This window comes from Podarcis liolepis (assembly GCF_965112155.1).
Source record: "Podarcis liolepis genome assembly, chromosome: 8".
Classification (NCBI taxonomy): Eukaryota; Metazoa; Chordata; class Lepidosauria; order Squamata; family Lacertidae; genus Podarcis; species Podarcis liolepis.
The window spans coordinates 57,116,201-57,141,017 of record NC_139560.1 but is presented as its reverse complement, the minus strand read 5'-3'; the positions used below and the strand labels follow the sequence as shown (position 1 = coordinate 57,141,017).

At 41.4% G+C, this 24,817-nt stretch overlaps 1 protein-coding gene across 4 annotated transcripts in view; it reads right to left on the bottom strand.

The window, feature by feature from the left end:
- The window catches only part of NFATC1 (nuclear factor of activated T cells 1), a 135,679-nt gene that overhangs the window by 50,438 nt on the left and 60,424 nt on the right, over positions 1-24,817 (bottom strand). For all 4 annotated transcript variants that reach the window (XM_083518642.1, XM_083518640.1, XM_083518639.1 and 1 more), the window contains exons 4-8: positions 23,760-23,962; positions 17,224-17,396; positions 16,742-16,882; positions 2,506-2,561; positions 1,368-1,500 (exon numbers count right to left, since the gene is read on the bottom strand). In XM_083518642.1, the coding sequence (XP_083374768.1) occupies positions 1,368-1,500; positions 2,506-2,561; positions 16,742-16,882; positions 17,224-17,396; positions 23,760-23,962 (706 nt within the window). The remainder of the gene's footprint in view (positions 1-1,367; positions 1,501-2,505; positions 2,562-16,741; positions 16,883-17,223; positions 17,397-23,759; positions 23,963-24,817) is intronic.

The following is a 24,817-nucleotide window of genomic DNA, read 5'->3' as shown; positions in this document are numbered from 1 at the left end:
TGCCTAAATCAACCACAGTTAATATACTTTTCATTTTCACCATAATGATCCGCAACCTTCACAGACAAATACGTATATCAAATAATATTTGGGTCCCGTTCAACCATCACAAAGGCGCCCCACAGTTAGCAGGGCACTGCTGTATATGATTATGGTTGCTATTTTCACATTCTCTTTTCCTTGAGTATATTTTGGCTCCAGCCCTCAAGCCACTTCCTCTGGAGCAGCCCCAATGACTTCTGTGGGAATGTCTTTCTCTCAGGAATTGTATGTGTGTATGTCTATGTAGGTTTAAGGATTATAGCCTTTTGATTCTGAAATATGGATTACCATATTTACAATAGTATACTTCTTACACCACAGAAAGGTACAGGACGCTGTTCCTTTTGATGTGATGTTAAAAACCAGGACTCCCTTTAATGTAGAGTGAAGTGAAATTAAAACAGCAGGTAAGTTTGTTTGAAGAATTTCAGGTTTTGCTACAGATGTTTCAGCACAAAATGTCTTCTCCCCTCATGAAATCCATAGTATTTATTTGTTCAGTAAGCAAAATAATTTCTCTGCAAAAACATGACACATATGCACACACAATGGGTAGTCTGTCTCCTCTTTAAAACAGCCTGCTTTATTTTCACCAATGAAGTCTAAAATAAAATGTTTAAAATAATGTTTTGTTTTTAAAAGGTGAGTGAATCAGTTGATGAAACAATGGCTTATAAATAAGGTCTATGAAGCTACTCTCATAATTTTGTTACATTCAGGGGTGCAATAAAAAACATAAGTGTTTTGTTCTTTGCCAAGGCTGACCTCTCTATTTCCACTTAGGCCTGTTGAGCAGGGGAAATGACTGTGGAGGTACAATGTCAATATAATCTATTTCCTTCTTAGCTCCAGGTTCTATGAGTAGCATCTATTCCAGTGTTTCCCAAATTTGGGTCTCCAGCAGTTTTTGGACTACAATTCCCATCATCCCTGAATACGGGTCCTCCTAGCTGGGGTTAATGGAAGTTGTAGTCCAAAAACAGCTGGAGACCCAAGTTTGGGAAACACTGATCTATACTCTACATTTGATGTTACTCAAGTAGTTCACAGTGGTAGTGGATTGATCTCAATGAGCTAGAGGAACTTTTGTTGTGCTCCTGGTATTATTTTGCACCAAAATTAAGTCCTACAGAGAGGTCTACTGAAGCAACAAAATGATGATTATTTTTTTTGCACAAGACATTCCCCTGCCCGCCCCAGATTATTCCACATATTGACATATCAGTTTACTATTTAAAAGAGTGCTGCACAGTTATTACAATCATTTTTTAAAAATTAATACAATACTTATTCTCTGCAACTTGAAGCTAGAAATATGTTGTTACCATTAGCAGGAAGGTAGGTGAAAAGCTGGTACTGGCTTCTTTTTCTCTTTCCATTGCAGACATAGAAATTAACTTGGACGGGACTTGTAATTCTCTGATTGCGGAATGGTGGAATCTCAATCACCAATGAAGTCTAAAAGAAAATGTTTAAAATAAAAGTTTTGTTTTGAAAAGATGAAACAATGGCTTATACAGAAGGCCCATGAAGCTACTCACATTCACGCAAAACTTTAGGGATAGGCCTCCAGAGCTTTGCAAGAGTATTTCCTACACATTTGAATTTTCTTACAGTGTCTTGGGCCATGGGTAATCTGAGCAACTCAATGAGAGGGTTTTTGGTCTGTTTTTGCAGTCATGCACTTCAGTACAAAATGCACATGATGCAAACGTGTGTATTTATTTATTGCTGTAAATACTTAAGAATATAAGAAGTGCCTGTTGGATCAGGCTGATGGCCTTTCTAGTCTAGCATCCTGTTCTCACAGTGGCCAACCTTATGCAACACCACTGTCTCCTACTGCGGCTTCGAGCACATGGTATTCAGAAGCATACAGCCTCCAATTGTGGAAGCAGAACATACCCATCTTAGCTAGTTGCCTTTGGCAGCCTTATCCTCCATGAATTTGTCTCATTCTCCTTCAAAGCCACCCAAGTTGGTGGCTCTAACCACTTTTGGTGGGAGTGAATTCCATAACTATCTGTCGTATAAGTACTATGTTTCGGCTGTCCTGAATCTTCCAACATTCTGCTTTGCTGGATTACCAGGGGGAAAAAATCTCTATCCATTTTCTCCATGCTATCCATAATTGTATACACATTGATCATGTCAACTCCTACACATCACAAAATTAAGATAACTGCAGATTTCAAACGGATTGCTGCGTTCTGCTTTGCATATTGTTTCAGAAAGTGTAAATTTGTTAGATTTGGCTTTAAATGCATATTGACTCAAATTTCTCATCTATCCATAACAGTTATTCAGAGTGTCTCTCCCACATCCGTACACAAACATACAGTGTGTGCACACTGTACTTGATATTATGCTAGCTGAGTGATGAACATGCATACACACACAGAGAGAGAGAGAGAGAGAGAGAGAGAGAGACATTATGATGTTTCTCAAAGGGGAGATACTTACTGGCTTACACAACTCTTTGTCAGTTTTGGCTTCCATTTCCCACACGTGATGACCATCTAAAAAACAAGAACATGAAAAGAAGTTGTCTAATTCTGCACCGTTATTTCTTCACAGGTGTCAGAAATGAAAAGGGGGTCTCCCTTTTTGAGACAGCCTTAATTTAATATCACAAAGAGAGGATGAAGTTGAAACAGGCACTTTGCTTCTTTTGTAGTTTTTGATTCTCCAGTGCAATCAGCCTTCCAAGGTGATCCTAGCAAACATTTTGCAGGCTGTACAGGAAAGACAAATTGCAGCAATAAAAGTGCTAGCACGTTTGCAAAGCTAAGGAGGATCTGGTATGGTTTCAAATTGAGTGGGGGACCACGTGTTGAGATTCCTGCATTGCAGGGGATGGGACTAGATGATCCTTGGGGTCTCTTCCAACTCTATGATTCTGATGGACCATGGTGGCTGGATCCAAAGGGAGTTGAAATCCAACAGCATCTGAGTGCCTTTGGTTTCCCCATCCCAAGGCTACAGTGTTGGACTTAGGAGAGTTGGCTTCAAATTCTTATCCAGCCATAAAGCTTTCTAGGTAACTTTGGACCAGTCATGATGACCCCCCCCTCTCTCTCTAGTTAACCTGTGTCCTAGAACTGTTGTGGGCATAGGAAAGAAAAGGAGAAACTGGACATGAGAAGTCTATTAAGGGCAAAGGGCACAGACTAGATCCCACTCATTGTTTTATCAGAGCTGAAAATAGGATAGAATGAAAATGCTATACCTAGAACCGTCTGAGCTGGTTAAGAGTTTGTAGTCCTTTCAGCTTTGTAAATGAATTACCAGAGCTTCAGGCTTTTTCTATATTCAATCTATTCTGAAAGATTAATTACTTGAATTGGGATTCTGTTTTACAGTTCCTGCCAACTCATCAAATCTTTCAGTTATTTTTTACAGTGCCATTGCTGTATATTACTTTTTCCTTTTTTCCTTTTAGGCTGATTACAAATGTGTGTCTGTTCATGAAAGTTTTTTAGGTGTTACGTTAAAGGAAGGGGTTGTATCGAGTCCTTTGACTATCTGAGAAATAGCAAGAGTTAGTGTTGCTCCAGTACAAAATTCTCTTGAGACTGTCCAGACTTTAGCTGCTGCAGAAAAGTTGAGGGGAACAGATGACTCAATAAGAGTTAGTGACATTTCATTTAACAAAAACATAAGGAGGAGAAACTGTTATGAAGCAGAGACCAAAAAGCAAAGAATTAAAAAAGCAAAGAATTAAAGAGGAAAAAAAAGCAGGCAATTCCTCATGTTACGTCTGGTGAACCAAGAGGGAAATCTCTACACCCACGGACTGGGATCAACTCCAGGAGAGAAACCTTAGAGCACTACGTCAACTTCTTACAGTAAACATGTTTTGTAGGTTTATCTGGATCAGCTAATTTTGTTTTGTTTTTTTAAGGGGGGAAAAAGTTGGGAATGGATGGAATAAATTTTAGGGGTCTCAAAATGCTAAAAGACTTGCTTATACTGGAGAAAAAGGTCTTATGTCAGTACAACATTTGCCAAGTATCCTACCCAAGTATGCTAGATGCCGTCTCCAGTCAGAATGTGCCGGAGGAGTGAGGAGTGATACACCACAAAAGTTTCCATTGTAAGGCTGCCACATCTGCATCAGCCTGGCTGACTCACAGCCGAAGGCAACTCCCTGCCTGGCCGAAGTCCAACAAAAGTACACCAGAGCAATTTATACCTTTCCAAAATGCAAATAATTCAAATTACAGACATAACATAAAGCTGAAACAGACACATTTCAGGCATTCCCTTTAAAGTTTAACTCACTCAAGTGATTCTCTCCAAATGGACTTTGTTATTGTTGTTGTTGTTGATATTGTGTGTAAAAGAAAGGGAGACGGAAACCTAGCAAACCACTCATATATGTTCCTCTCATCTATCCCCAGAATTTTTTTTTTGGAACACATAATGTTTCTTCAGTGAGGTGTTGTTACTTTCTGTACTGGAGCAATTAATCTAATATCTGACCCTTTAAAAACCTGGCATTAAATTTGTTTTGATTTCTTTCTTTCTTTTACAGTTTAACTTTTTGCCCAAAGGCTTAAACAGCATTTTCAAAACTGAATTTTAAAAGAAGCACATAGACAACTGAAATGGTTCATAGCTTGCCTCTGAATGTAAAATTCTTGAATTGTTTGCAAACAGACGAATTCTAAGATTGTATCCATTGTGGGATTGTTGCTGACACTGTGAAGCCTATCATTAGTCCCCCTCTCTTTTTTTTTCTTTAAGGGAAACAGACTCACTAAACAGCAGTCCAGCTTTCCTGTTTATACAGCTGAAAGGGGAGTGGGAGGGAAATCCCAGAAGAAGCAAAGGCCACTGATATAATTTGAGGCTTCCACCTTCACATTAATGGGCTTTCAATAAAAGGCACTAAAGAAAACAATGCAGATGAGGTGTGCGTTCACACATTCACTTCTTTGTCAAAGTCCCCATGTTTTAGTGTGTGTGCTTTCTTTTCAGCACACATGTGAAAGGGTTAACAGGACTTGTGTTTCTAAGACATGTCTGTGGCTGGTTTTGTGTTGGCGCAATATCAAAAATAACCACAATTAACTCTTTCGAATGTGCACTTGTGCATGTTCTAAAGAACAGCACGCCGTTATGAAGAAACACAATTATTATTTTTTGTGCGTGAGGAGATTAGGTGGCCATATCCAAACAATGAGAACTGTTTACAATTTTAAAACACCACCGCCAAACCCTTGCCATGTTTCCTTGTGGCATAACAGATAGGGAAGTTTCCACAGAAGGAGTGAGGTAAATTAGTTCTCTTGCATGAAGGCAAGAGCTTCAGTCAGAAACTCTGGCATTTGGAGATTGATAACAGTGGTGGCCAATTCTGCACACCTACCGCATTACTATATAGGCTGGTTTTGAATTCCTAAAAATATAAGCGGGGTTCTGAAACGGAACGGCTGAGCGCTGAATGGGCCTTTGTAACTCACTCTGTATCAACTGCTCTCTACGGAGTTAAAAAGGAAACTCTGCAGAAGTCAAAAAGTAAAAATATTCCAAAACCATTAGGGAATTCCCTGCAGCATGAGTCACAGAAACGGCTTCCCCACCACACCCATCTAGAAGATTTCCACATAAAAAAGGCATTGTGGGCTTGTTCTAACACAGCAGAAGCAAGAGCAAAAATATATTTTGTATATCTCACCACTTCAGTTATTTCTATTGAGATATTGTTGCTAATTTTACTTAGCTTTTTTCTCCTTATTTATTAGAATGTGGGAAAAGAGGTTTCAGAGGAAACAGGCTAAATCCTTAATGAATGAGTGCCATGGATTATGCTTCAATTAAGATGTAATAATATATTTAATATGAATGCAATGGGTTGTGCTTCAGTTAACGTGAACATAATTAGTGTGCATAGTCTTACCAAAACCCTTATCCCATTCTTAGTACAATCACATTAACTATGGTTTGTTGGAAACATGAAACATCAAGCATGGATTATTAAACTATCTTGTTTCAACAAACCATAGTTAAGGTTAAAGATTAAGGTTTCAATGTAATGTGATTACCTGAAATTAGAAGCCAAGGCAGCAGTACTGAAAGAGGAGAGGAGATTGCATCCTCCTGAAGCCTACTCATTTCCATCAAGACAAACCATCGAGTAGTTGCTAAATGAACATAGCACTTTTAGGTCCTAATTTCAAGACAACACAGCCTGCCTTTATTTTTCAAAGATTTAGATAAAATAATTGCCTCCAATGTGGCTGAGTAGTGATGAATTTATAGTACCAAATTATTAATTAATCTGTATGTATAGCTTCCAAATTATTAATTAATCTGTATGTGACCAGGGGCTTTCTACGGTAGTGCCAAAAATTGTGGAAACCCCTCCTTTAGGAGATTGGTCAAGCTCCTACCCTTTCAGTGTTCAGGTAGGAACTTAAACACATTTATTTAAGCAAGATTTTGATGCTTAGCAATTTGTTGCCTCTTCAAGTGCTTAACATGTTTTACCTTGCTGCTGTTGTGCATCTTGATTTGATTTAATATTTGTGTGCAGTTTTTCCAACAACAAAGTGGAGCTTAAAACTTTATTTTCTTTCAACTATTAGGAATGGCTATTTATGTTTTTTTGTGGGGTTTTTAAAAGAAGCTTTGTGGATATTTGCTACATAAAACAAAGTAAAAACGTCAAATTAAATAATTCGTTTTGCTTAATTATATTTTTCTTATTAAATTTTGGGGTTTGAATTCTGCTGCGGTTGATCTAATACTTTAACCACATGTTCAAACTTCAAACTGAGATTATTGGTAAATACCCTAATGATCAAGGGTCTGTATACCAAGTCTTATGAGGAACTGTTGAGGGGTTGACTAGATGGCCCTTGGGATTCAAGATGACTTTAACAGATTGGACAACTGGGTCCAAACTAACGAAATGAATTTCAGTAGGGGCAACAGAGGAAGGCAACCAAGATGATCAGGAGTCTGGAACCCAAGGCTTATGAGGAACGGTTGAGGGAATTCGCTGTGTTTATCCCGGAAAAGAGGAGATTAAGAAGAGCTATGATAGCTATCTTCAAATATCAAAAGTGCTGTCACATGGAAGATGGAGCAAGCTTGTTTTCTCCTGCTCTGGAGGGTAGGACTTGAACCAATGGATTCCAGTTACAAGAAAGGAGACTCCAATTAAACATCAGAAAGAACTTTCTGATGGCAACAGCTGTTCAGCAGTGGAACCGATTCCCTCAGAAGGTGGAGGTTTTTAAGCAGACGTTGGATGGCCCTCTGTCATGAATGCTTTAGCTGAGATTCCTGTATTGCAGGGGGTTGAGTAAGATGACCCTCAAGGTCCCTTCTAACTCTATAATTCACTGAAAAAGTAAGTGCAAGGTGGTACCTACAATTTACAGAGGAGTATAGGATGTTCCGATATGGATCTGGCATAAGTAATCTCTCTTCTTGCCTGCTTCTAGGAGTCACTGGTGAGAGCTGAGTGCAGGGTAGGGAAGAAAGGTGAACAAACTACCCCAGGAGGACCACCAATGATACTACCCCTCCCCAACACCCCATACTTCCCATTGGACTACAGCTCCCATTATCCCTAACCACTGGCTATGCCAACTGGGGCTGATGTGAGCTGGAGTCCTATACAATTTGCAGGGCACCATGTTTCCTACCCCTGCCAGAGCAAAATTGGGCTGAGGTGGCTCTGAACATCTGCCAGGAGTGTAGGAGTGTGAGTGTAAGAGACTCCGGGTATTTGGGGGAGGGGGATTCTCCCAGTTTCACCCCATTAATTGTCCACCATTTGTTTGCGGTTCAACTCTGGTGGTATTCCAGTAGAACTCTGGGGTTTGAAATGCCAATAATGGATTGTGGGGGGGGGGGCCTCACGCACCCTATTTAGTAATGGCCGCTTACCCGTTTCAGCGGTGAGCAGCAGTTGCGGCCTACCACAGCACCTCAAAATCCCACGGAGCCTCACCATGTTGTTTTGTGACCATTGGCTCGCCTCCCTGGCCACCATGGAGCACTGTGGGCACCACCAGACCCTCTGTTCAAATTCAGCCAATCTGCGGTGGCCTGGGAGGTGGGGCTTGGGGAGTGGACCTGAGGAGATCCAGGTTCAGCACAACCAACCTCACTGTGAGGTTGTGAAGCTAAACCGTCATGACTTCCCCCAAATAATTCAAGGAGCTGCAGTTTAAGGGTGCTGAGAGTTGTTAGGACACCCACACTCCTCTCCTAGAGTGACAATTTCCAGAATTCCCAGTGAAGAAGGATGGATTGTTAAATGATGATGATGATGATGATGATCTTATTATTTGCATTCCGCCCATCTGACTGGGTTGCCCCAGCCACTCTGGATGGCTCCCAACAAACCACTCTTGGAATGTGGGAGAAGGGGATTTGTGGTTCTGTGGACAACTTTCAGCACCCAGAACAACCTACACTCCCCAGTATTCGTTGGAGGAAGTCATGTCTATTTAAAGTGCTTCAAATGTGTGGTGTAAACTTTGCCTCTAATCCTAAACATACTTGGGAGTAAGCTCCACTAAATCCAGTGTGGTTTATTTCTGAGTAACCATGCATAAGGTTATGCTGCAAGGCTGTGATTCTAAGTATGCTTATGTGGAACAAACCGTTTGAAACTGTACACAAGTATCTAAGGGACATATTGACCTTAATAGCCCTCATCGAAATACTGTATGGCAAGACTCAGTAACAGTGATACCGTCTTACGTGGATGGCATGCATCCCATACTATCTTTGCCTTTTCCTGTGCTGCAGCGTTAGGAAAATCTGAAATGTATTTCCTACCAGCGACGTCACAACTACTGTGTGCTCGTGAAAGGATTCCGCACTGCAATGGTTCCATCATCTGATTAAACTCCCTGCTAAAGATATCTCTTTCTGGTAAGTGGCCAGGGACCCCTTTATAAAACCAGCACCACTCCCGGAAATAGGGACAAGTGACCTTTCCATTAACTCTTGTGCTCCAAACTGTACAATTCTCATGTTTCTAGCCCCTCTTGACGGCAGAGGCTTTCCAAGTTCCTTGCAAACGAGCCGACACAGAAATGGATGCAGCAAGCAAGTGAAATGGGTGTGGTGGACTCTGAGAGATAGGCAGCCACAGAAAACAACATTATGCAGAAGGCATGTGACCGAGGGATATTCTCCCACTTAAGTTTATTACGTGAACTGCAGCTTGACTACCAATCTGAAACTTGACCCTTTTCTGGCCACTTGCCCCTCAAACTGCGACTGCTGCTGGCAATGGAAAGACCAATGGAAAGATCTCGGAGAATGTAAGATCTTTTACCAAATGGAGTTCAGCCAAAAGTCTGCTCACTAGTCTCCACGTCTCATCTCATCGGAACAGACGCCAAACCTTGAGCCTTCAAATGCTGCAGTGCAAAACGAAATGTCTACAGAAGCAGAGCTCACACCCAAAGGTCCTTAAAGTATCTGAGGGACGTGTCTGTTTCAGGACCAATCCCTGCCCCACTTCTAGTAATCTTTTTCCTGAAGATTCTCCTGATCCCCCCGGACAATTCTTTTAAAAATGCAAGTGATATAATTCAGCTAAACTACAGTGCTATGTGAATAGTTTAAACTGCCCAAACTCAGTGACGACTTCTTATTCTGTACATTACAAGATGCATTAAAGCCTTCCACGTTCTAGGAATGTAATATAGAAGTGGCAACCTTCCTGCACCTAACTACCCTGCTTTTCTATGAAAACTCATGGGATTAAATACAAACGCTTCCAGAAAATATAAAGCAGGCTATGTTGCTTGCTAAAAGCAAATGTAGAAACATTCTCCATGGGAAACTACCAGGAATATGATTCTCAATACAGTTCTTTCCCCCAGCAGAATTCCTATCCCCCCCAAAAATTAAGAAAAACAACAACAAAATTAACTCATATCCCATCAAAAACTCATACGGAAGAGCAAGGAAGAATTGAAATTGGTGCTTCTTCCAAATAAAACATTATTTAACAAAATGTCTGTTTGCAAGAAACTTATGATTATATCCTGAGGGCAAATTAATATAATTGTGCATGTGATTATAGACGTCACTTGATTAGTGCAATGTGTTCTGTCACTGTGATGGTTATCCTTTACCCATCACATTGCGTGCAACAAAAGGTGAGCCAAGCAATGCCAAGCTTATCATGTGTTTGGTGGTATGCACACTGATTGTGTCAGATCATCTTGAAGATACCCTGAACAAACATGGAAGTGCTTAAACAGGGATGTTATAAAGCCAGGGATCTCCAGCCTTGGGGTCTGCTGGCACATCTGCAAACTGGATTAACTGTCCTGGGCACTGCACACACCAATTGTACACTCAAACCAATTATATTGGCTACAATAGAATGCTTCTTGGAAGTCTAAGCAGGAAGGAGATTTATTGGGTTCCAGGGAAGAACTCTGCAGCTGCATGTATGTTCACGGATACCACACAGGTGAGCCCTATATAGGCCTTGACCATCATAGGAAGCATGATTCTCAAAAGGCATCCCTCAGGCATCCCTGAGATGGCTTTTGAAACGATGTCTGCCATTTTTCTCAACTAAGATTCCGTAAATTGGATTGACAGGGTCACCTACGAGCAAACTACAGTTTATACATTTGACAAAGCATCTTACCAAATTATTTTAGTGATTAATTATGAATTCTGCCATTTCTTTAAACACATGTCACATACTTCAGGAAGAATGTAGTCAACATTCCTTTGAGCTCGCGCCGCACACACACATTGGCCAGTGTAGTTAATGTTAAGTCTGAAGACGTTGAAGATTTCTCCCGAAAAAGGACTCTTATTACTGCTTCTCAAACTCTCTTTATTGAATGCTAACCCAAATTGAAAAAGCAAGATAAATCGAAAGACGGTCCCAAACCACAACTCTTTCTGTGCAAAGAGGAGTTTGCAGCAGCCAAAGGAAGTACTGGACTCACTGCTACAAGGAAATCTTGAATTTAAGAAGGCTGAACCTGTAAAATATAGCTGACATCTTCTTCTTTTTTTAATAACTGTGTGACTGAGTGTCTTGGATACACATTTAATATTGACTTTCACTTCTGGAGAATATAGCTGGATGTGCAAGCAATAATTTATTGACAAAAAAGCCCCTGAAGTAAGGGCTTACTTCAACACTTTATTTTTTAAAAAACAGCCTTATAAAATGCCTGAGGAAATTACAGTACACTTCTGAAGACAGCATGCTATGGCTCTTGAAAGGAGAGCAATCTCAATCCTGGCTCTCACTACTGCATAAAGAATAACTCTGCTTTCAGAAAAGGTCTTTGCACAATGTTTCTCCCCCAACAAGCTATTTAGATAAGTATGCTAAGCAGCTAATAATATCCTCCCACCTAGCTTTTCCTTTCAGCATTAAGAAACACAGACACAGAGCACTGTAGGTGAGGCTAACGTCTCATACATCTTCTCATACTTCTTTTTTTAAAAGCATTGAAGAGGGAGTTAAGTTGAGACCACAGCTCTGTTTCTGGCTTGAAGTTCAAGAACGGACTTGATGATTCTTCAGGGTTTCCCTTTCATATGAGTCATTGTTAAGATAGGCCAACAGTGCCTCTTCTCCCGCCGTTCCCATGCAAGGACAATGCTATTTCTCCAGATCCTAGCAACTGAAAGCTAGCCCTTATAGGGAGGCAGAGTTCACAACATTCAGTGAATTAATATATTGGAATGCTTTGCATAAGCAAATGCTATTATATTTATAGATCACATTAATTAACATAGACCTTATTAAAGCCTTTGAGTTTGTCCTTAGGGATGGGTCACAGTTTTGGTAACTCGGTGCAGAATGTCAAAATAATATACAGATATATAAATATATGGATACATTCTCTGATATAGTGTTATGAGTTTGAGAGAGGTAGGTTGTATGCCCAAGCCCCCTTCTCATTTCTGAATCCAGCATAGATTCAGTTCCTGGAATAGTCCTGCTAGCTTCCGGGTGAGATAATGGCCCTCTAAACCCAAGCCATTAAGGTAACAAAGGAAGCGGTTCTGTGTCAGATAGCAAATGGGCCTGTCCTCTCCCCCAACTTGCTGGTAGTTGGAAAGACAAAGGCCAGAGTTGGGAGTGTGAGTTTGAGTTATGTGATCAAGAAGCTGGCTGCAGGCTGGGCAGCTGAGAGACAGAGCCATTGCTTGATTTCTGCTGGAATCCAAGGCTGTGGCTATGGAAGAAGCAAGACCCTCTTGGAGTGTGAATGCTCCGAGGCCCTCCATTGTAGGCTCAAGTTGTGTATGTGTATAAACCATATATCATAAAGACACCACAATCTCTGCTGTCCTTTGTTCCGAGGAAACCTGGAACCCCCTGGCACCATACGTGGCTCGTAGATAGGAGTGGCATGCAACAATATAATATTACATTGCCATTAGCCATGCCATCAGCTACACTGGTAAAAGAAGAAATTGCTCAGTACGCATAGAGTTGTCAACCATTTACAATGTTAAAAGGCATGCATTAAATTCTAATACTTCCTTTAGACTGCAATCCTATACATACTTACCAGAGAGTAAGTCCTACTGAAACCTAATCTTGTGTAGACATGCATACAATTGCAATACTAGTAACATTATATAGCCACTACATTGCCTGACAGTAAGTTCTTATGCTCCTGGTCAGAATGGGAAGCCCCAGTTCCCCCATATGTGGACTTCAGATCACATGTTTTTATTGTAGTGTGTGTTCTCTTAAAACTGCCTGGATTCTTTTCTCCTGGTCTGCTTCCAATGTTTATTTTTTTGTCAACAGTTTACTGTTTTGCGCATCCAGCTATATTTTTTCACACTGAAAATCAACATTAAAGTGTATCCAACACACCCAGTCACAGGTTTTCATTTTTTTTTTAAAAAAAGGATGCCGGCTCCATTTTAAAGCTTTAATCTTGAATTCAAAATGTCCTAATAGTTCAGTACTTACTTTGACTGCCACCAACTTCTGATTGCACAGAAAGTGTAGTTTTGTACAGTTTTTCAATTTGCGCGTTCAGACCCAGAGACTTCCCCCCTAAATAAACACACATTTGACTCAAATATTAGTTTTGGCAGAATTTAGGCCAAAACCTTATTGATTACAGAAAAGTGAGTGGTTGCATATGCTCTAGTTTGACTAGCTCCCTGCACCCTTGCAGGTAGCACTGACCCAGGGCACCAGCATAGGTCAGCCAAGGATGAACACCTGAGGTAGGTGAAAAGCCCAAGAACAGACTCTATTTACACCCCAGATGCTCCCCTGGACTCAGGCACGGGCACAACCCCCTCTCAGGGGTTGACCAAACCAAGTTGAGTCCCTGGATTCCTTTAATGGAATGCCCTTCATATAGGGATGGTGAGACCGTTCTCCCATCCCTATCACCTGAACCAGTGCCTATCTGCAATCTTACAAGTTGTGACGATTTGCTATGCGGCAGGCAAAACCCAAATGGCAACAGCCAATCAGTCAAGTGGGGAAAATTCCTGCCGTGCCCGTGTCCCAACGACAGATGACACACGACGGCATAGCAAGGTCAATCGCAAAAATGCCCTAAAAGTAGGGAGAGGTGGGTGGGTGTTCAGATGCAGGACCCATAAGAGGAAGCTCTGGGTCACGTGCATAGGTATATATAGGTCCCTTGATCCGTTTAGACTGCACCCCATTGGCCAGATTAAACCCAGCAATGAGGGACCTACCAAACTGGTGTTGTGGCTATCCAATTAACCCACCCACAACCAGGAGGCCAGTCTCCAGGTCTCACCGCAACACGTGCCCTCTTTTAGTGAGGACACGATTTATCTCACTACTTTATTACGGGAGATCTCTTTCACAGCATTCAGTGGAGAGAGAGTTTCAAGAGCAATAATGCAGTTCTTCGTAGGACAACTCTTCCAAAAGATGTCAATGTCTTAAAAGTTAACACTAACTATTCTGGCCAAGTTAAATATATGTATTGCACAAACTCAAAGACACGTTGAGTACATTCTCCCAGAGGCATGATGGCAAAGAAATCACAGAATCCAGAATTTAATGGCCAGTTCTAAAATAGGTCACACCTAAAGCTCTCCCTTCCTGCTCTTCTCCATGCAACCCACTCCGCTGGATTTCTAGTTTGAAGGCACCCACTTTATGTATTTTATTCACTTCTCCCAGCATTGATCACGTGGAAGACAGCAAGGGAGTCTACGAGAGGGCATTTGACTGACCCGGTCAGTTTGCATCTCGGTAACTGTACTGCAGTTGGATGCGACAGTTGCCAGAGACTGCCTTACTCAGCAAAAGCGCATTGTGCTGTTAGGGACAGTCAGAAGATTGCAGAGCGAAACAGCAACCTCTTTGGAACTCGGTGAATGTCGAGGGTTAAACGGCCATGACCATCAAAGCCTCCGTTTGAACGGCTGGGAGACGTTAAGTGCGAGAATTTCAGGAGACAGCTTAAATTTCAGGGGGTTTCAGCAAGCAGCTGTGGAATGTCTCGTTTGTGCCAGCACCACGGAAACCTTTTCTAAAACAAGAAGGCATTTAAAAAGGAACGCTACTCCTCCTTTGCTCTCGCCTTCACTGACCCTGCCTTCAGCTCCCTATCTATTCTAGCCTCACTTGTGATCTCAGGTTTACTCTGAATTATATTTACTTAACCCCCAGTCCCACCAGTGGTTTGAAATAAAATGGGAGATCCAGAAAGATGTTCCCTCATCCCCTCAGCCATTTGCAGCTTAATATAGAGTTGACTCTACAGCACCTCGGAAGAGGAAGAGGAAGTACAGGTTATAAAAGGACAGACAACAAAAGTGGGCTTCTTCAATGGTAATATGTTTTATTTCGTTCCTGGTCTTCGCACAGCTGTCAGACATGTTTTGATCAGCGCTGGTCTTCCTAGATGAGCACCTACTTAAATTTACAAAGCTTTCGCACACCCCTTACATTTACTACAACAATGAGAATGTAATTCCCCGGTGCGCCACGAGAAATGTTTTCCAATGCTTGCTTGCTGTCAGTAGTGCGCCTTGCCAACTAATTATTAAAATAATGAGGGGGGGGGGGATGAAATGAAAAACATAAATGAAGCAAGAAACCCCAAATCCTCGTTTTAAAAAATGGGAATTGAAATAAATCATCTGTGAAAGAAACTATAACACTCCCTCTGACTAGGACATAATAAAATCAGCCACACACCATCAGAAGCTCCTTTACAGATTGTAGAGCTCTGTCCAGCAGTTGTTATAAACATTATGTGCAATTACATCATTTGCACTGGCGCCCATCATTGAGAAAGGTTTCATCAGTAGAAGGTCATTATTGTTTTAACAATATAGGCTAAGGGCCAAAGCAGATATAGCATGGGAGATCAACAAGTGGTATCTGAATTTCTCCTTCATACATCACTAGCTTCTGCAGGTAGCCATAGAGCAAACCCTACTTCCTAACTGCACTGGTAAGAAGAATATTACAGGATCTAATCAGAATAGCCAGGGGCTTATTTCTCTATACACCCTGCAATACCATATATGCCATTACGTGAAACAATGATCTGTTTATATAGGACAAGCAGGTCAGTCTCTACACAAGAGAATAAATGGATCCAAACCTGATGCCAAAAATTGCAACTTTCTTCCCCACAGACCCTGCACAATCCCACCCACCTCCCACAGAAGCACCAAATGTCCATTTAATTACGTTTAATTCATTTCAGTTTTTAAACAAAGTGCTCACTCCTGCGTTATTTGCTTATGGGGGGGGGAATACATTTTCAAATGATGCAGAGACAAGCATTAAGCTTGAGCTATCTTTCACTGAAATTCCAGAAGTAGCTTCCACATTGTGTGAAAGCTGAAATTTAATACATGGAAATTAACAGTAAGGAAAATGTTGGGGGAAATGGAATAAACTGCTGTGTGGATGCAGTTGAGGTCTTTAAAGTCCTAGAGGACTCAGTTGTTGTTTTTGTTTCCAACAGACTCACACAACTAACACTTTGGAATTCACACAGTGAACAAAAGGCTGGGCAGATGCTGGTGAATCTATCTCTTCCTTCCTCATCAGTTCCCCTAAAAAATGCCTCTCCTCATTAATAGGGTGGTCCATAATGGAAGAGAAGGAGTTCCAAATCCTTCCATGAGCCAGTTGCAAGGGATGAGGTGGCCCATCTCCTTCTGCCAGCACCCCTTTGGATTCAAGTGTTCATTTAGATGCAAGCACAGAGTGCTTTCCCTGATATGTAAATTATGGAAGTAGAGAAGATGAATCTCCAAATGTTATGTGTAGGTACACATCCTGATGTGTGCATGTTAGTTGCAAACACATGTTTGCTTCTTTCACTAGGTTCTAGGTTTTTTTTAATGCATTTAAGAAAGGATAGTATTTTTAGGCTTTCCCACTGAAGTCAGTGGGGCTTACTTCCAAACATGTTTAGGTTCAGGCTATTAGTGCCGCCTCTAAAACAGTAGTGTGATGCCTGTGACCCTAGAGGTGTTGGACTAAGAACTCCTATTATCCCTGAGCACTGGCTGCAGCTGATAGGAGCCAGGCATCAGGCCTCGTCCAGAGAGTTGCAGGTTCCATACTTCTAAAACTGTCTGCATTTTAAAAAATAATGGATAGGGGCATGTGTAACTTTTACTTGTCATGACATACAACCAGCAACACACAAACACAGATCTGCACTCATCTGTAGGCCAGTGTTTTAAATACCTGGAGCTTTCTCCACAAATATGACTTTGGAGTCTTGAAGAAAGTTGTGTCCGTTCAGTATCATTTTCTTTCCACCCATCACATGATAACTATCAGCACTTTGCTTCTCTACCAAAGGCAGCTCCTGAGCAGATCTTTGAGCTGATGAGATTGAGAAATAAGCACCGTTATTATAAGTACAAATCAAATACTGTGAACGCACAAACACATACACAGAGGTCTGAAGGATTTCGTCCTGATATTCAAACCATGATCCTTCTAGCAAGCCTACCTAAATCAAGATATGCCAATTTCTGCTGGAAATAATTTTAATTTTGGTTTCAGTGATGCAATGGCTGAAATATGCTTTGTCCTGGCTGAATTTTAAGGATGGAACAGACAAAGCAGAACATATTGATGCTGAGCATGCACATGAACACACACACACACACACAGAGAGAGGGAGAGAGAGAGAGAGAGAGAGAGAGAGAGATTATACTCACAGCATTCAATTGGGTTGGATGCCACTTGTAGAGAAAGGGTTCTCCCATTAGGTTGGGGGATATGAACGCGGAAGACCAGTCGAACCCGTGTATTCTTCCTTCCAATGTCAGTTTCTCCTTTCCTCAGCTCTATATCTGAATTTCTGAGTTTCAGTATTCCAGCACAGTCAATGCTGTCCAAATATAAACAAATAAAAAACAAACTTTAAAACCAGCCTTCATAAGCTTCCAGAACAACTTATTATTATTTTTTTGAGGGGTGGGAGGGGAATTATAGTCTCACTGAGGAAAAAGTACCACATAGTTCCCATTCACAGAATTAAAATCCCTCGGGAAGTCCTTACCCAATAGCTTAATCCACCCTTGGATCAATCCAGAAATCAGTTATCCAAACTATCAAGAGTGCCGCCTCTGGAAAGGAGCTAACATGAGTTGCCCATTGGCCCCACTCTTATCTTAGCACTGCTTGCTAATTCGCCACATGGCAGCATGAGGCCTACAGAGTTGCTAGGCAACCGCTACCTGATATCCCTTCCCTTTTATGGGACATTTGGACATCACAGAAAGGATCATGGGGCTCTTTTCCCACTTCCATTCACCTTCTGGAAGTAACTCAGTGGAGATCTGGGGGTTTTGGCTCCAGCTCCAGGGACTAACAAAAACCCTATGATCGATGTCAACAGGGTTGGACCCACATCATTAATCTTCCTGGCATTTCTCTGACAAACAGGAATATACTGTCCCTAGCACTGCAGTTAAGAATCCTGAGATGTTTTTGAAACTTCATTCCACGAATATTTATTACTGAATGGTTCTCTTAATGCTGTAACTCCTTGCTCTGACACCAGTGGACGGCCGTTATGTTGAAAATTATTTAAGGGTAGGGGAATTTTGAGCAATTGGGTAAGAAAAGAAAAGAAAAACAGCTTCAGGATTAAGATTTATGGATAAAGTTTAAACCAGGTGCCATTTTGAAAAAGAAATGTTACATCCTCTCCAACATTTCTCCAGTGAAAATAGGAATGTCCTATTCTATCCCTTCCAACATTTCTCAGGTGAAAACAGGAAACTCCTATTGATGTTTAAATCAGCAGCTGATAGAGTGTTTCCCTTTTTGTGGAAAGGCTCCCAAACCACTAAACTGATATGTACCAGAAAGCGAGTCCAAAAGCTGTCCATTAGGTAGGAGCCCCAGACTCTGAGCTCTCATTTTGAAAAATGAAGCCTCTAGGTAGAAAGTTATGCAGCAAAATGTGCTGTTCCCTTTCTAAGGCCCCATCTGCACTACAGCTTTAAAGCAGTATCGTACCACTATAAACAGCCATTGCTTCTCCCAAAAATGGCAAATGCAAAATCTGGAAACTTTGCAAAGAGGCTCAGTGATGACTTCTGCTGTGTTCAGGCACCCCTTAAGAATTCACTATATACTTAACTTAAAGTACAGTGGCATACATGTCTACTTAGAAGTAAGTCTCTTTGTATTTAATGGGGCTTTCTCCTAGGTAAGTGAGTATGGGATGGCAGCCTAGGTTCTAGTTTAGGATTGGCACTAGGGGAAAACAGGGTTACTCAGCCTTTAGCAGCTGTATGGCAGGCAGCAATTCAACAGTTTAAGCCTTTTCTAGTATGGAGATACAATTATGGGTAAAGCTTCACCATGACAGCACTGTAACTTTGTGTTATGCCATGCCCCCATGGCAGCCATGTTGTGACTGGCACCCACAGCACTCTCTCAGACATTAGTTTTAAAAGGTTGGCGACTGCTGCATTAGTTAAACTGAGTTAATTGCCTCAGGTGGTGGTCACAGCAGTTGATTAGCCCTTTCCCCACTTGCCCCAGCCCTCCACTTGCTCTCCCCAGCCGCCGCCACCCTCCTGCCTCTTGAGGGGCTCTCCAGAGTGCCTGACTGCCCCATCCCTGGCTCCAAGGAAGCACTAGCTCTCAAGTGGATATAATTTCAAAATCCATGGAATCTAAGAACAGAAGTCGTAATTCCAAAGGATTTTCCTAGAAGGAAAATAGCAAGAATGAAAAAAAAAAGGAGAGGAGAAAGGTGGGAAGGGCAGGAATATCAGAATGGAGAGCCAACAACACTCACATCACATGGTACTAATGGACCCCTTGATAGGTAAATGTACTATATTTTTGAAGAGTCAGCTAACAGCAATCTTGCTTTGAAGAAAATCTTAAAGAAATGAAATCTTGGGGGTGGGGGAGGTGATGAAAAATCTCCAACATCATTTACTCTGGAGTATCATCTTCAGCAAAACGTACTAAGGGAAATGAATGGGACTTAATGCTGGAATTTAGATCCCTGAGTTAGACATTTGCTTTACACTGAGTATGTTAGTATTTTTCTTCCTCACTGTAAACATGATTTGCAGAATTAGGACTTAAATGCAAAGTACAATAATGGGAATAGCTTTTCTTCACCCTGATCCCATTGTTAAGCCCATATTAAGTGTGAGGTTCTCAGCTCACAGACATAAGCAAGCCTTATAGATGTCAAACACACACACACACACACACACACACACACACACACACATATATATACAAAAACCTTGAGTGGAATGTTTGATTAAAATTTATTATAACTATGGATATAATACTGTCATGAAAATTTATAGACTCTGGCTCAGAGATCCACTCAACCAGTCTTTATTATAATGGAGGATATAAAATAAGTTTGTAAAATTAGAGCAACTTCACCTCTTTTATTATCTTTCTATCTCTGGGGCTTTGGGCTGATTCAGACAGAATATGATTAGATGCCATGAAAATTAGTCTTCTAGATGCTCTACATTGCACATTTCCACCTCCCCTTTACAACAATTTCTTTCCTGGTTTGGGGGTGTTTGTCTTCCAATCCAAGATAGACAGACATAGTTTGAACTTGGCTTCCAGCCCTGGTTTTGAGAGTTTGGGTGAAGCAACAAACTATGGTTTACCTCAGACTAGGAAAGAAGGAGGGAAGTATCTGGCTCCAGAAGATGAAGAAGGAGTGTGTTGGCCCCAAGGCTTCCTGAAGGCTTGCTCTCATCATGCAAACCAATGGTTTGGCTTTATATCTCAACCAGCCCTTACTACTACTACTACTACTACTACTACTACTACTACTACTACTACTATTACATGACACACAAAAATTCAACAGGTAAAACTTGCTCCCTTTTGTTTAGTTTTAGCACCAAGAAAAGGAGCATGCAATCTGCATAAACAAACTGCCATTATGTTTGTCATTATGACGCGAGTTATGGGGAAGACTAATATGCTACGTGCTTGCCAAAGACAAGAAAGGAGTAAATTTACTTCAGTAAAGTGGGAAGAGGGCTGGCCATATGCTCCATTTGTATAAATTGATTGCATGCCACCGACTTCAGTGGAAGAAAGCCAGTTTCCACATACATTTTCAACTAGAATTTGGCACAACTCTCCTGCTATAAAATATCAAAAATGGTCAGAGCTGTCTCTGTCTTGGTTTTCGGTGGGTGGGTGGAATTCTATGAGATGAGCTGCTGTGGTGGCAGGCAAGTATGTCCAATTAGACACAGAGCCAGACATCATAATCCCCAATGTTGTTCCTGTGTTGCAAGCAAACCAGAGATGTTACACATCTCAAGACCATGCAAGGAAGCTGGCATTGGCCCTCTTTTGCCGGATTCAGCACAGTATTGATAAAACCCTTACAAAGCCCCAAAATGACTGGGACGGGACCTAAAACACATACCATTCTAAAGTCCATTAGAACAATACTATATCCCTGATATATTGTAATAAACTTTTACTGTATGCTTGTAAAAGGCAAACTGCAGGGGAAACACCAATTTATTTATTTATTGATTGATTGATTGATTGATTGATTGATTGCTAATTCTACTCAGCTATTGAGTGTCCCATATAGGACTGAGGTTTTTCCTGCCATATATATCTATGAAATCCTCTTCTTAAATGTAATTTGGGGGGGGCAGGTTAATAAGGCAAACCCCAGCAAATTAAACTCTCCAATCATGGAGCTTCACAGTTAAAGCCTCTCTTTCCAGGTCTCGGTGGAATAAATCTACCGTAATTTCTGAGAAAGATCTTACAATAAATATATGTGTAGCATTGCCTCATTGATCTAAATGGCTTGGCAGACACCAAAAACATTTGATTAGTCTCAGCATTCAAGTAAACAGCTGTGATATTTACACATAATTAAACTGACACATTATGTAGATTGATATAGCAAGACCTAAGCGTTTCAGGTTAGCTGAGATCTGAGTAATCAAATCATCATTGTAATTATAGGGTCTGATATCTTGCAGGAGCACAGCAAGGGAGAAGAGAGAGAGAGAGAGAGAGAGAGAGAGAGAGAGAGAGAGAGAGAGTTATTTATCTCCATGTTCACTTAGTTGGATTGCTCAAAAAGAAGAGAGATCCCATATTATCTTGTGTGTGACTCTCCAAAGGAAAGGCTTGGCTTTGCACATACAAGCCGGCCTTTTGCTTCAAACTGTCAAAATGCAATCCCATGTATATTAACAAAGAACTAAGTCCCATTGTAACCAATATGCACAGGTGAGCACGCACAGGATTGTAGCCACAGTGAATTAGTGCTCAATCTTATACACAAGAACCTGGCATAAATTAAAGGTAAAGGTAAAGGGACCCCTGACCATTAGGTCCAGTTGTGACCGACTCTGGGCTTGCGGTGCTCATCTCGCTTTATTGGTCGAGGGAGCCGGCATAGAGCTTCCGGGTCATGTGGCCAGCATGACTAAGCCGCTTCTGGCGAACCAGAGAAGCGCACGGAAATGCCATTTTCCTTCCCACCGGAGAGGTACCTATTTATCTACTTGCACTTTGACGTGGTTTCGAACTGCTAGGTTGGCAGAAGCAGGAACCGAGCAACAGGAGCTCACCCCGTCGCGGGGATTCAAACCGCTGAACTTCTGATTGGCAAGTCCTAGGCTCTGTGGTTTAACCCACAGTGCCACCCGCATCCCTGGTATAAATTAAGCTAGTGTAAATTAACCTGGGATGACATGATATCAGATATAAGCCCTACTTTGGTCAGCTGCTGCTGCTGCTCTAAGCCTGACAGTTTGGGGGGACAAAACAATAGTTCTTTACAACAAATGCAGTACAAAGTGTTGTTATCTACTAAGGTCATCATCCCTGACCACTGACCATGCTGGCTACAGCTTGCAGGAGTTGTAGACTCCAATATCTGGAAGGCACTACATTGGCTATCCCTGGTTCAAATGCTTCAGGCTGAAACATATATGCCATGAAGTTGTGTGCATGTTTTCTGCAACTTTTTTAAACTACCAAAAACAGCTGCAAAGGCTACAATCTTCAATGAAGGACTGGCAGAAGGCACAATTATTTGCCCTCCTATCATTTTCCCCACTCAAAATCATTTCCTGCTAACTACCTTTTTTTTCCTGTGGAGGCAAAGTGTGCATAACAATGCAAGCATTCACGAAAACAACATGCAAAAGTACATTGTGGTAGGTAAAATTGTTAGCAACGTGTATATTAGGTAACACTACATAAGAATAATTTGGGCAGATGTACACTACAATGATGACAGATTTTAAAAAGGACTTAAAAAACACTTCAAACTAATCCAGAAATATGACAAACTGCATTTAAGACTGAAAAAAAATGAGAAAATGAAATTGACAAGTTTGTCCATCTGTCTTGGAGGTGGGGAACTGGCTATATATATTTTTCATATTCAGCCATTTTTCTTCCCCCACAATCTGTTGGTATGGTTGGTTACTTACATTTTCCCCTAAGCAATGCATTTCGTACCTATTTTTGGTTGGACAAGCACAGTGCAAAATTCAGAGAAATGTGAATTTTGACGGATAGCTGCATTTCAGTTTGCAGATTGTTTCAAGAACCGTGAATGAGCTGTTCCAAGTTTCTCTCCTATGTACAACCATTCTTTGCTCTAGTTTTCAACCTCCTGTGGCTCCCTTTTTTTTGAAAATTAAAATTAAGAAGTTGAAAAAAACTTACCCAACCTTTTGCCTCATTTAGCTGCAACCTCAGAAAGGACCTGGACTAATTTTTTCCTAAATACATACATACACAAACACACTCCTATTTTCTTCTTCGTAGGAAAGATTCAAATAGGTCCTTTATTGCAGAATAGCCTGCAGGAATAAGGTGGTGGTGTGTTAGGAACTTAAAAGCGGGAGCCGAGGCTGGAAATATTTGAGGCACTGTAACTGATATTCAGATTTTAAATGGCAAAGAAGCACATTGTCGCTTTCTATCTAGAGTTTCAACCAATCAGTTGTCCTAAATAAATATTTGTAAATTTTAACTGAGGCATTAAAATGCTGCTGAGCAAAGCACACATACAAAAACTAGGGGGTTTTTCCAAATGAGAAAGATATTGTACAGGATTCTGTACCAGGGGCGGGTAAGTTACATACAGTTGGCACTCAGTTTTAAAAAGGGGGGGAGAAAGGAGAAGACAAAAAGCAGAGGAGGAAAACGCATAGCACCAAAAGTGCTGGGAGGATGTGTGCCTTACATTGCTCTCATGTTGTTTTCGGGAAGAAGTGGGATTTCCAAAACTTTGGTGTTGGAAAGTATCGTTTCGTGGCTGGTTGTGGAGACCGTCTTCCCAGTGATCCGGTGAACCTGGTAGAAGGCATGGGGTCTCAGCAGGCGGTCGTCTGCAGTCCCGATGAACAGCTGTAGCGTGAGCGGTTCACTTTCTAAGTAACCGTGTAGCTGGCAGGAGAACAGAAAGAACTCTGCATAAGCACCGTACACATAAACTGCAAGGAATCTATTAAATTTTTATATGCAAGGGAGTCTAATTTAAGGAGAAACCTTGTGACAGGTGCTAAGTGTTAAGCTCTCCTCCCCCTCCCCTCCCCCCCACGTACACATACTCCTTTTTTGTGGTAACATAATATAGGGACAATAAAAAGGTACACTCCGAGAATGTATCATTATTGTAGATGACCTAAGGCACTTCAGACAGATTTGAGCAGCACAGATTCATACATTTCATGGAACAATTTTCGACAGAAAACAGCAACGACGAGAGTCTCTGTTTCTCTGGAAAAGCAAATAGGTAGCCGGAGAGTGAAAACCAGGAGGATTAAGTTTCATCACTTTTGCTGTCAATATCGTGTGTTGGCGTTGAGAAGACACCCTCAAATGTCTAGGAGGCAAAATACTATGCCTAGGTACTCACACAGAAATGGGGGCAAGGGAGAAAGAGAGAATCCAAATAGGAGGAGGAGGAGGAGGAGTTTGGACTTGATATCCCGCCTTTCACTTCCTTTAAGGAGTCTCAAAGCGGCTAACAATCTCCTTTCCCTTCCTCCCTCACAACAAACACTCTGTGAGGTGAGTGAGGCTGAGAGACTTCAGAGAAGTGTGACTGGCCCAAGGTCACCCAGCAGCTGCATGTGGAGGAGCAGGGAATCGAACCCAGTTCACCAGATTACGAGTCCACCGCTCTTAACCACTAAACCATGCTGGCTCTTATAGCTGAGGAGGTTGTGTGAGCATCACAATTTAAGGAGCCTGAGCAACCAAGTTCTTTATGATAAGTGAGCATATTTGCAGAATGAT